This window comes from Esox lucius, chromosome 1, assembly GCF_011004845.1.
Source record: "Esox lucius isolate fEsoLuc1 chromosome 1, fEsoLuc1.pri, whole genome shotgun sequence".
Classification (NCBI taxonomy): Eukaryota; Metazoa; Chordata; class Actinopteri; order Esociformes; family Esocidae; genus Esox; species Esox lucius.
In genome coordinates this window covers 7,921,684-7,934,958 of record NC_047569.1, presented here as the reverse complement: position 1 = coordinate 7,934,958, position 13,275 = coordinate 7,921,684, and the positions used below count along the sequence as shown (strand labels likewise).

Genomic DNA, 13,275 nt, shown 5'->3' with positions numbered 1-13,275 from the left:
CATTCTGAAAACATTTAGCAAACCCCAGGCAATCACATTTTTGTCTTGGTTAGAATATTGGCTTTCACCTTGCAAGACATTCAAAACGTGTGTTTGTATGGAAGTGGCAATTAGCTATTTTAGTTTTGGAGACTTGGTGAACCCATTATTGTACTAAATTCTTCAAATCTCCAACTGTGATACAAGGATAATGTTTCTGTACCTCTCGAACTATCCTCACTGTACTTTGGGGTAAAATACTATTTCGTCTTCTTGCAGGCAGGTTGATAACTTCAGTTGCATTCCTTTTGTTGATAAGGGGATTTTTTTAATTTATAACCAACAATACAATGCAATCATCAGTGTTGTGTTTAACACTGGTGTCCACAAAGTTGCACTTTTTAACATTATATAAAAATGGCATAATCTTCTTGGAATTCACCTAGCATTTTTAAAGCATGTCAGATCTCACAACATAACAGTAGTGGGAGCAATACTCACTTTAGAATGTATTCCATCATATGAAACCTACTGAAGAAGGCTAATTAGTTGTCACCTGCACTGAATTAGTTATTATTTAGTCTGGTTCAAACCAAGGCTGCCAGAAATGTGTGGCAACTGTGATGAAGACAGTTAAGATGATGCACTGTAAGTGTAGAGTTTGCATTTTATTCAAATAATTTTCATGTATGTGGCTTTTTATTTTTAGAACAGGATTGCAATTGGGATGTGATTCATGTTTAAAGATAATTGTCTGTTTCTGTTTCTATGGTTTTGGCTGAGCCAGTCTAACTCAAAATATGAATTCAAGACAGGAATCAGAATTGCTTTTATTAACAAACTACATTTACACATGCTCTGAATTGTAATTCATGTATTGGTAATAGAAAACTTAGGGAAAGGCTATCCAATCTGCCCAAAGTTGACATCCATTTAAGTATGCTACACCAATGCTGCCTTTCCATAGGTGCGGAATTGGTGTAATTAATGTTGGCACTATTGTGTTTGATGTAGTTTGGCACTAAGGCTTTAGGGTGGCCACTTGGAGTGGGGAGGGAGGAGTGAACGTCCAAAGGACTGTTTGTAGTGTGGACCTATCTAGACTTGGTGAGCTAGGCCAATGTTTTTGAGTCTCTGCTGGTGTGCTCTTAGTGATCACTGTATTGTCCTATATTTTTCCATCTTTCTACAGTTGGAGTCATATGTGATTTGAATGACTGGATCATTTTAGATTGTCGGTTGAATTGTGGGAGGTGCAGTTTTTGGTGCAAAAGGGTGAGATCATGTATTCTTTCATCGCTCTAATGCTGAGGAATACAGTTTTGTGCCTGTTGGTCAGACAGTCAATGATACATGGACAGAGTTTATGATTGTGTTGAACTGTACCATTGAATCTGTCTTTGGGTTATTGGTGTTAGGGAATTTGTTGTTCTCCAGACCTGTTGGCAGAGCAGGTGAACAACTGTGGGTCAAGGGAGGTGTCACTGAGCCTCTGCCATTCTTCACATTTCTGTTTCACTCCATGACTTGCCCCCAGTGTCTGTTGTAAACTTGCTAGTAGCAAATCAACGATTTCAAACACATTGTGACTTTGTGGAAGGTTCAAAGTTAACTGTCCAGTGTATCCAGACTTCTAGGAAATATTGTTGAAAGTAACCAATATAACACTCACATGCACTTCTGAGTACATCAAGGTTGTACTTGATTAGACGCAGCACAAGCTACAGCTTGGAAAACAGCCCTCAATCCCACAGTCAGTGTCATGATGTCATTTTCCAGTAGATATTAACCCTTTGACGCGTACGATCACACCAGTGTGATCAGGCTAGAGTGGTCCCTGAAGCGTACGATCACACCAGTGTGATTAGAACGTATTGTTTAGAACGCACCATTAGAACGTCTAGGTAAAAGTAATGTAACAATTGCTGGTCAGACCGCACTGTTATTTACTCACATTTGGCTCAAACAGTGTTCATAACTATTTCCTGATTGTAATTGTTTCAAGACCACACTATGATATTAACCAGGTAGCAAGCATTCAAATCGGGACAAGTGTTACTTGCGTACCAACAGACAGCCAACACTAATAGACAAAAACAAATGATATTCGCGACTACTATAGAGCATCTTACCATTTCCTGGAAGATCTGACAACCCATTAAAACCATTGTAAAAACCTTCTAGGAGTTATGTTACCTGTTGTGGGTGCTGCTATGCTTTTTATAGAGTATTCATTTTCACTGCACTGAATTACAGGTCCCGCTTTGTTAGCTAGCGGTTAGCTGATGGTTGCTAGCTAGCTACAGTAACACATCAACCAGCTTTTGCAGCTCTTTGAATTCGAGTCAACGAGAGAAGCTTGCAATGCAATGTATGTAGTGTTCCTTACCTGGCAAGGTGACTGTTCAAATTCTGGAACTGAGTACTGAGTACTGAACTCCAGTGCAAAAAAACTCAAGCTGGGGGGCCGTTAAGTAATATTTGATGTGGTGTTGAAGAACAAGGGATGTTGAAGAACAAGGGGCCTGATTGTATGGCTATCATTTGTCATGCATTTTAAAAATGGCTACTGCGAGCCATTCTGCCCGACTTATTGTCCCTCACACAATCCCTCCTCCTTCTCTCATACAGTATAGTTTTTACAACCATTAAATGGAGGATAACTGGCTGTTCTTGTCATATGCTCCCCCCACCCCCCCTCTGTCTTCAGATCTCAGCCTTCCCATGTTGATTCTCGGCCTCCTGTCCATCCTGCTACTGGGCCCTGGGTACCGTGCGGCTGATATTCCAGGAGACCCCACGGCAGAGTTCTCAGTCAGACTGTACCACCACATGCAAGGGGGGGATGAGAACATCATCTTCTCCCCCCTGAGCGTGGCTCTGGCCCTGGGCATGGTGGAGCTAGGGGCCCGCGGGGCCTCCCTCACAGAGATACGCCAGGCTTTAGGCTTCAGCCACCTACCTAAAGGTAGACAACTTAGAATGAACCCAAATCACGCCCCCCCCCCTCCAGTCCCCAAATAAAAAGATGCCTGTTTCTTTCTGACTGCCAGGTGCTGAATTCCCTCTACTCCACAAACTGATTGGAGTTCTGTCTGAGGATGGCCACCACTATGTCATCCTGTTGGCAAACTCCCTCTTCCTGCAGAGCGGCATGACCATTAAACCAGACTTCCTGCAGCTGATTAGGAAGTACTTCCAGGCTAAGGTGGAGATGGTGGACTTCTGTAAATCCTCTGCCGTGGCAGCGCAGCTCAACGGCTGGGTGGAAAACCACACGAAGGGTAATTCTTTGGGGCGTTATGGAATGTTGGTTCAAAAAGCAAAGTTAAGGCGGGTTGGTCTGAAGCCGGAAATGGAAACAGTGGGTATAGGAAGTCACCACCCCCGTTCAAAATGTTCTTGTTTTGTTTGACAGCCTGAAATTGAAACAATCACTTTTACACGTTGTAACTCACTATCTTGGTGAACAAAATGTGGTCTATGCTAGTAAATGCGTATTCACAGGTTCATTTCTGTAAATCAAAAGGTGGTTCCACCAAGTATTAACTCAGGGGGGTGTTCACTTATCCAAAGAGTATTTTACTGTTTTAATTTTCAGAGTTTAATAATTATTTTTCATTTGGATATTGTGGGTTACAGTGAAAGGGTATGCAGACTTTCTATATCCACTGTACATGAGGACATGTCAAATCCACCCATGTTTACCAAGGTTTTCTAGCACACGACTGATATGTAGCCATGTTGGCATACTTGAAATTATTCATGGCAGGTGCTTAGTATTCAAACCTTCTCAAACAGCCTAAATTCCCTTTTCACTGGAATAATTGACATTAATGTCTTGCTATTAGAATGGTTCTACTCTGCTTTAGTAAAAACAAGCATATAAAAGCACAGCCAAGCAAAAAACTGTAAACACCCTATTTTTTTTTTACATCAGTTTCATGTTTGTTTTACACAGGCTATTGTTTTTCAAGACTTTGTATTGCCATGTTTAAGGCAAAAATTGCTTATTAATATTAGCTCATATGCAGTGTTTGGTAAGTTTCTGAAAAACATTCATTTTCCACATTTTAATTTACAACCATATTCTAAAGTGGCGTAATGGATTTTTTTCCTTAATCTAATCCAGAACCTGTTTTTGCCTAGTCCCTATGTGGTTTCAGACATTTTTCAACACATTTACAAAGCATCCAGAATGCTTTGCTTAGCACTTCGTAGAAGCACCTTTGGCAGTGATCAGTCTTCTGTATGATGCTGTGAGCTTGGTAGAGCTGTATTGGGGGAGTTCCCCTCATTCTTCTCTGCGGATCTAGCCATCTTCAGATCGCCCCAGAGATGTTCAATAGGATTCAAGTATGGGCTCTCTGCACATCAAGGGAAACAGTGAAATGCATTTCAAGTGTCATAGCAGAGGATCTGAATAATTAACCCATTATGAGAGATTGTCGATTGGTGAGAATGAAAATCTATTTAATTTTAGGAGGCAATAATGCAGCAACATGTGAAGTGTCCTTCTGAGGTGTCTGAATACTTAATGCACTGTAAGATACAAATGTTTGTAATTTCCCAGGTATAGTGGTGGACAGGATTTCAAATGGTAATAAGTTATTCCCACATAATAAGGTGTCTGTCTCCCTGCAGGTAAAATTCATGACCTGTTTGAAGCTAGTAGCTTCAGCTGTCAGACCCTGTTGACCCTGGTCAATGCAGTGTATTTTCGGGGCAGCTGGAAGAACCGGTTCAGGCTGAAAGAAACACGTCCCACCACCTTCATCAAAGACAACGGGAGCAAAGTCCAGACACCCATGATGTACCAGATGGGAGACTTTAACTACGGTGTGTTTGTGTGTTCATGTAATCATGTTTGAATGTTCATGTTCCACTCCTGTGAAGTGCCTTAGCTGTATATATGCGTTGTTTTACAACTTTTGATCCCAATCAGGCCATTATGATCCTCCAGGCTCCCTCAATCTTTTTAAATTCTATGGATGGACTCTTGAACTGAATTAAAAATTTACCTGACCCTCCCTAAACCCAACCATGCTTAGCTATTCAAGGCAAAGTGCTTGTTTGTGATAATTGCTAGCTACCTTAAGTGTGTTTTGTAAACTGTAATGTATTTTCTGTAATTTCTCTTAACCAGACTGATATCAAACATTATGGAACTTTTCTGTCTCAGGAGAGTTTGACAGTTTGTCTGAGGCTGGTGTGTACCAGGTGTTAGAGATGCCCTACGAGGGTGAGGATATGAGCATGCTGATAGTGTTGCCCAGGCAGGAGGTCTCCCTGGCAGCCCTGGAACCCATCATTCAAGCCCCTCTTCTGGAGGAGTGGGCCAGCAACATCCAGAGGCAGGAGGTGGAGGTCTACCTGCCCAGGTTAGGATGTCTGCATGGGAATGGTGGTTGTATACTAAAGCGCAGGGCAGGTCCATCTCTTTTGGCAGGCCGAAACACTTGTTTTTCACTTAGGCTTCTGTTTGCCTGTTAAAGATGGGAGAGAACGCACAGTTCTTTGTCCCTGTCAGGGCTGCTCAATCCTGTTCCTGGAGATCTATCATCTGGTAAGTTCTCTCTAACCCCAGTTGTGACTAACCTGTCTTAGCTTTTCATCCAGCTCGTTTGAATCAGGTGTGCAAAATTAGGGTTTGAGAGAATCTACAGGATGGAAACCCTCCAGGAACAGGACTGAGTAGCCCTAGGGCCTCATGTATCAATCTTGCGTACGTTTCTAACAATTCTGTTGTATGTGGAAATCCTAAGATCTGCATTGGCACTATTAATGGGATTTATCAAACTGGTGAATGCAACACATACTACTGCGTATGTGAAGGAGCTTACGTTCTGCGCCCAAGGAAGGCCTACAATTACCCATAAAGACTATCTAAATAAGCACTGTTGACTGTTATCTCAGTTGATACATGAAGCGAGGTGGAGACTGGTCAGAAAATAAAAGAATACATCCTTTTTTGAAACGTATCAAGTAGCCCAACACGCAGTCATAAATATTCCACATTGCAAGATGTGGCTGCTGTTGTAAATTAGTGATCAAAGATCAATCCAGGTGGAAGCAAGAAAGATTTGCTGCACTCCAAACCAGTGTCCTCACTCCAGGAGGTGGGCAAAGTGACAGATTTAGCAAATTGCTGGCATCATTGGAGAGTGTAAATGTGCTAGATTGGGACACTGACATGTCGCTGTGGGACGGCTGCAGTAAGCGATTATTTGCCATTAAGGCTAATCATAACATTTCAACTTCACATTAAAGAAACCTATCAATAAAATCAAGTGAACTGGTCAAGCCTAGTTCAAGTCATGTGGGCCTAGGACTTAGCTGTTATTTTCACCACAGAACAAGTATCTGCATTCCAGAGGGGTTGCAGGGCTTTGCAGTTTGTCAGCGTTCCTTATGGGTGAGAAATGTACTGGGTCTTGGAGACTGAAGGTGCAGTTAAAAATGGCAAGAGGGCTAATCTCTTTTTGGGAATTTTTCTATAGGGTATTTAAAACTAAAACTGGGTGGCAGAAGATTCAACTGAGGGTGCTAACTAAATAGTAGCCTAGAGAATGTGGCCAAGGAAATATATCATAATTCAGACGTTTTATAAAAGATCAATAACTTGGAAAGACCTTGTTAAAATGAGAGTTCCATTTTAAGTCACATGCATTTTTCGTTTAGTGCTGCATGGCAATAGCCATAATAGCAATTGGAATAATATCAATACCTTTTATTGTGAAGGCCTATTGGCTGTTTTATTCGATTTGTGTTGAAAAAAGCCTATTTTGTTCTATTCATTTTCAAATTTGTCAAATTTACAATCTATTAGTCCTAATAGTTTTTGGATCAGCTACAGGTTTGTAGGATTTTGACGCCTGCTACATCTGTACCCTATAACCCTACGATATTGCTGGAAACAGTTTGCGCATTCCTTTAGCTATTCATATTTCCATTGACACGATTTTCCCCATGTGCTTCCATAGACGTTCCTCAACAAGCTTTTCCGAAATGGCATGGTATTTCTGTAATTCAACCGCTAGGCTATGCATACGCACCCGTCAAGTTCAAAATTGATAAATGACAAAACTGGCGTACTCGGTTTATACATGAGGTGTATATTTTCAGGTTTAAGGTCGATCAGAAGGTAGACCTGACACAAACGCTCAAGGATCTGGGCATCAAGAAAATATTCACAGACTACGCTGATTTGTCTGCAATGACCACAGGTGGGACCCCAACCTGCCAGAAACCTACAGTATTACATCATGATATGATAAATAAAGTTTATATTACACAACATGAGATGGAGGCTCATCAATTTTCAACCTAGTGATTAGCTTTTGTATTGCTAGACAATCAGTCCCTCCATGATTCTGAATCTTTTGCTAAATATTTAGCAAAATCAACAATGTGAAGGCTTTTAGTTCACCAGTAAAAACCACTGTCAGCATGAAACACATTGCCCCCAAAAATCTAACGCATTTCAGCAAAATGATGATAATCTTAGTGTATTACAACATAAACATGACAGCTGTATTTTTACACTTGTTTCAGCACTTGTTACTGTTAGCCTAAGTTATATTGCAATCAAAAACTGAAATACAAACTACATGAAGTCAGTTCATCTAGTGAACTAACTGAAGTATCCTTTCACAATGTATAAATGGTTATTGACATATGCACCCACAATTCTCCAACCTCTTGCTGTAAACATCCAAATGTCTGTCCATTTGGTAAGAAAGATGACTGAAACGGCGGCTAAATCGGTCCATTAAGGCCCCTTTATACAGTTGGTAAAGTCATGTCATTTCTTTCACCCAAAAGTCCTTACAGTACAAAACTCTTATTCCAGATGGAAACAAATCACTTATTAGGAAGGCAGTGCATAAGGCCTACCTGGATGTTACAGAAGAGGGCGCAGAAGGAGCTGCTGCAACAGGTGACATCCTGCCCATTGTCATAAAATCCTTTTTATATGTGAACATTTAACCTCAATCTACCTTATAGTATGTTCTGTTTTTCTGCCAACTCACCTCTGCTCATTGATTTCTTTTTTGGACTTTTCATTCTGGTTGTAAGTTTTTTGGCATCTCTTATCCAGAGTGACAATTAGTGCATTAATCTCAAGACCGTACATTTGGTCTGAAGTACTTATCAGCAAAGCCAGTATACTTGTAACGGTATTGAGAAGATACCTTAAGCTCACTTGAAAGCTAGCTTAATGTCACAGATGGGGTTAACCAATTGGTACCTTTTTGTATTGCTAAAATGTGGTGAACCAAGGTGTTAATGTGTGGTAAAGCAGAGAATCACGTGTTCGCACCCAGGCGAACCGTCACTGGAGGAAGCAGTAGTGTTATCAGTGGCAGCATATGGTCATGTGTTTCAGTGGTGCTTGTGACCCTGAGCACAAATTGGGTGCTGCTCCACAGTAGGGCTAGCTAACTGTTTAGCCATTTCAGAAAGGGATGAGTTTAATGGTGTTACCAATGTAAGGGGGCCCCTTAATTGTGCAGTGGTAAAGTTGTGTGGGGGGGTTAATAATTGAATTGGGTTGCCTTGCCTCAATGCACACTAGCGACTCCTTGTGGTGACATTGACACCTGTGAGCACAATGAATGTAGCAGTTGGTTTGTTCTGGCGCTTAAGGAATTTCAAATGGTTTACTCAACAGCTGAATGTCTCTGGGGCTCCAGTTGGAACATCTTATGTTTGGAAGAAGGGTGGCCACATGTTGCAACACAGAGGAACACTGATTTGTTCCCAGAGTGGTCAAGGAGACAAGACCAACAGGAGCATGCTGACATGTTTTTCACTTGCAGGGAAATAAGTGAAGGTTTTATGGGTCAGTTAATATCTTACAATTCTTGTAAAATTATTTTTAGATGGGCAGGGACCCTGGACTCAATTGGGAAGCTTGTTCTACCTTTTGGATGCCAGGATTAAGGCATTTTTACTGGGCTGAGCAGGAGCTGCCATCTTGTATAGATGGAGTGGCTGAGAACCCAGGTGCAACCAATGATCTCAAAGTAGATCAGCACAACCCAGGAAGATGGACTTTCAACTGGATCTGGAAACATTGGGTGACCTGAATTGCATTTGCAGGCACCACTGCCCAGATGTGCAGTCTGCAACAATCCTTTAGACTTGGCTGTCATTATATTGGTTAAGACATTTCCCACATGATGGACATTGGTTTAATTGATTTGTGGTACACTGCCGCTGTGCTGTACACTCAGCTTATCTCTTTTCCACTTTTGCCACTTTGGTGTCAGACATTTTAGTGTCATCTACCTAGTAATTATGGGATGGACTGTAATATAATCAATGACTTGGTGGTGGAGTAGAACTGAACCCTGAGGTACACCAGTTTTGAGAGACTGAGACAGTTCCCTCCCACAGCGTATGGTAGATGCAACCTGCCTGGTATGATGCAGTGTGCTGTACTGGAGAATCTCAAAGCTTAGGGGAGAAAGAGGTCAAAGGTTATGGTAGCTCAGTGTAACTAGGACTGGTAGGCTGAATGAGGTGACAAAGATGGATGGAAATGGGAGGAGGTGGAGGGTTGAAGGAGCAGAGATGGGGGTTGAAGGTGGAAACTAGTATGTGTTCCTTTTTGTAGACACATCCCTGAATCTTTCCTTTGTCCTTTATTCTTTCATTGTCTGAATGTCTTGTGTTGAAACACTCTTCATAAGTCATCTGTTCTTGTCAATCTATAAATATATCCTGTGTGCCTTGACAGTGTTGTTAACGTTCCAATATGCAATGCAATTTGAGTGAGGCAGTAGTCCTTCATTGTCTCCATTTCTCTCCATTTTGACTTGTAGGACTAGTATTCCGACGTTTCCATCCAGTGACGCGTCCGACCTTCAAGGCTGATCACCCCTTCTTCTTTGTCATTAGAAACCGGAGGATAGGTGTGTTAATGACTTCTCGTTCCTCCGGCTGTCTCCAAATACTTACATTTGTAATATCCGTGACTGCTTTCTTTTTTACAGGTTCTATCCTTTTCATGGGAAGGGTCATGACACCCGAGGTGGTCAGACCTTGAGTTCACGGAACCTGAACAATTACCAATGGGATTCCAGTGGCATTGATGACATGCTCAACACCATTGACATCCAGCCAAAAACTATGCAATAAATGCAACTTCTCTTTTCCCTGTTGTCTGCTGGTATTATACTTGGTACAAATGACTGACCTAAGTGTGCACGTGTCTTGATATTATATCACTTTAAGCACTCTAGAAAGTATATGGTAGTAACAGTTAAGTGGAGGTTTGTGTTTGAATGTAAATATTTCTAGAACCCAATGCATGAGTGGAACATTGTAAATCCACCCTTTCAGTCTCGGTAGCCTCACATTCAAGCACCGTTCCCCTCCACACACTGCCTTCAGAAGATGACGGAATACCAATTGAGTTTACTGTCAATGTTAAAAACAAGATTTGTCTTCAACTGGCAGTTAGTGATCTTCGTCCCAGTGAGAAACTTGAAGGTAGTCTCACAGACTTTGGGCTTATTTACATTACACTTGAGATGGAAGAAGACTGGAGATGCTAGATTATTTGGCAAATTTGCAGATGTCAATTGACATGCCACCTTCTGAGGTAGTGTGCCACACTTTTGATCCAGCCCCTGGAGGGTTGCAAAATGTGAAGAAACTGCCATTGAAACTGCATAGTTTCTGTATTGTGCATGCATATCACTCACATTTGAGTTACAAAATACTCTGGTGGACCTCAAACAGGTTGGTGTTAAAATGCTGTGGAAATGAGTATGCAAACTAGTGTTTTCTTAATGTAAATAAGCTCTTATTGAGCAGACAATAGCCAATTACCTTGTACATTCAACTTCCGTGTATTTGCATTTTAACTTGAGACAGTCTGCCTAGAGTGCTCTGTGTAAGACTCCAGCATCAGTACAGTAATGAGTCACCTGAAGATTTCCTAGGAAATTAATGCTTTAAAACTGTTTGTTTTAAAGGATATCAATCCCAAACCAAGTTTCATGTTGGGCAGTGGCATTACACCATGTTTCAATGGTTATCGGAATTGGACTTATTCTGGCTTCAAGAACCATCACGTTTCCATTTAGGTCACAGAGATTTTGACCTGTTCAGTACACTGGTGGTTAAACATTCCATAACTGGAGGTAGCAGTAACTTACCGATCTTGGGTAAAGTTTGGACATGCAATGTAATTTCTATTTCTCACTGGTCATTTGATCATGTTCTTAAGTTTATGTCCAAAAGGGATAGTGAGGTGGACTTCATATCACCTCTTCTTTAAGCACACAACATGAGAAAATAAATCCTTCACCATTTTTATTCCTCAAACATCATCCACTGTGACATGCCTTATACATTTTTTAATTTGACCTTTTCACCCAAATGAAACTTTTAGGCAGGTGGAAAAATATGTACAAATAATTAATTTGCCTCTACATTGTAAAGCAGTGTTTAAAGACAGCGTGGACGGTTTAGTTAATGTTTAGGGGTATAAACCAATAAATGACCAAATAAAACAACACTATAAAAGTAACTTGCTTTTCAGTGGCATTTTACAGTATGTGGCTAGAAATGCTAAATAACATGACAATTTTTTTCTCCTCCTATTGGCATCCATGATACAGAAGTACTCCTCCAGTGATGACATAGGCATAGTTAGCGCTTTGAAAACTCCACCCAAGAAGATGGTCCACAATGATATTTATCTACAATAAATAAATAGAAGATTGATTGTAAAGCATGTCCTCCTAAGATAAAAAATACAAAATTGGAGTAAAAATTCATAAACAAGCTGACAGTGAAAGAAGCCAATTTTCCATCGAATAGTTTACACAGTAACAATACATTCTCATGCCTGTCTCACTTGAAGGTCAAACAAACATTGACAGACTGACATTATAGATTGCGTCCATCTCCACAGTAGACGTTCATCAGTCCCATTCCTGCACAGATTGGGAATAAACCCCATCTCTGAGCAGATTCCAAAACAACTCCAGTTGGAATGCTGAATGAGTGGTAGTTAACTTTAAGGTACAAAAAGGGAACAACAGAGATCCGACTGTCTCCCAGTAATGGGAAAGGCACTTTCATTGGTTAGTGTCCATCTCACATCTCCCTTCGATTGGGACGCTTGTCCTGTCCAACCACCACCTCCTCTTCGTCCTCTTCATAATCCTCTTCGTGGTTCTCTCCTTTCTTGCGCTCTCCGACTCTCCCTGCTGGGACCTCCTGGACTTTCACTTCATCCTGCAGAGCAACAAACAAAGTCACCTGTTGGACAAAAACATGAGCAATATTTTGAGCCAGCCACAAGTGATCTGTACTAGGGGGTCCAGGACACTTGGCTTTTGTTTCATCCTGCTGGATAATTGGGCTAATCCGGTGTCCCGCTCTGAATGTGCCCCTCATTAAGTCAGGATGAAAATGAAAAGTGTTCTAGTCAGGATTGAAGTTGAATAGCCCTGGCATGTCCACATGAGTAAGAACAAATAGAGTATTCTCGAGTAGTGTGATCTAGATTTGTAACGTGGCAAGGCTGTTCTTTCTAGAACAGACTAGCCATTGTGGAGCAGTCACAGAGCATTCACTTGCTTTTAGCTTCAGAATGAATAAGGGTGCACACAGCCCTGAGAAGACCGAGATTGGGGTGACAAGACACCCAGGGAGACATTGTACCCAATCTTGCATTAATCTACTAAGACATAAGAAAGCTAGAGTTCCAGACAAAAGTCTAATTTTGTATTAACTGTAGTGTATATTTAATTGCCCAACCGTCATTTTCCTACACTTTTTCCCAGTGTTGTAAACTCACATGTTCGCCGTTGTCCTCATTATAAGGGTCCTCAACCTCCTCTGCTCTTATTTGCCCCAAGTCCTCCTGCACCTGACAGGTTAAGGATAGGAAGCATGAGTTTTGACTCCGTATCAATGCAGTGTAGTCCACGACAGTAAGTTTTAATCGTGATAATGTTACCTTCAGTATAATGTTATTAACAGATTTCCGGAAACACACAATGCACTATTGTCAATGTCATAGGGAACTTCAACTGAACAAAGCAAAACTAGACTAGCTCGAAAATAGCATTAGCCCCTTAGCCACCGTTAAGTCATTTATTGGATCTACTTTGGAATTCACTAAACCATCAGAATGTACCTACTTTGGACAGGCTAACTAGCTTCCCTAGTTAACCTTCAACAAAGTAACCAAGTTCAGATTTACAAAACAACTGGCCTCCCATTGGGAGCTAACGTTAGCTATGTAGACTACGTTAGCTAGCTACTGTC

General features: G+C 41.2%; 1 protein-coding gene across 1 annotated transcript; it reads left to right on the top strand.

Annotated features, from left to right (window-relative positions):
• The first annotated feature begins 560 nt into the window (after positions 1-560).
• On the top strand, positions 561-10,141 carry LOC105027753 (neuroserpin). Its single transcript, XM_029119281.2, has 9 exons — positions 561-627; positions 2,690-2,947; positions 3,033-3,263; positions 4,624-4,818; positions 5,162-5,360; positions 7,105-7,205; positions 7,832-7,918; positions 9,810-9,899; positions 9,981-10,141. Exons 1-9 carry the CDS (start codon positions 603-605, stop codon positions 10,031-10,033), a joined length of 1,239 nt encoding a protein of 412 aa, XP_028975114.2. The 5' UTR covers positions 561-602; the 3' UTR covers positions 10,034-10,141.
• Positions 10,142-13,275: the final 3,134 nt, after the last annotated feature.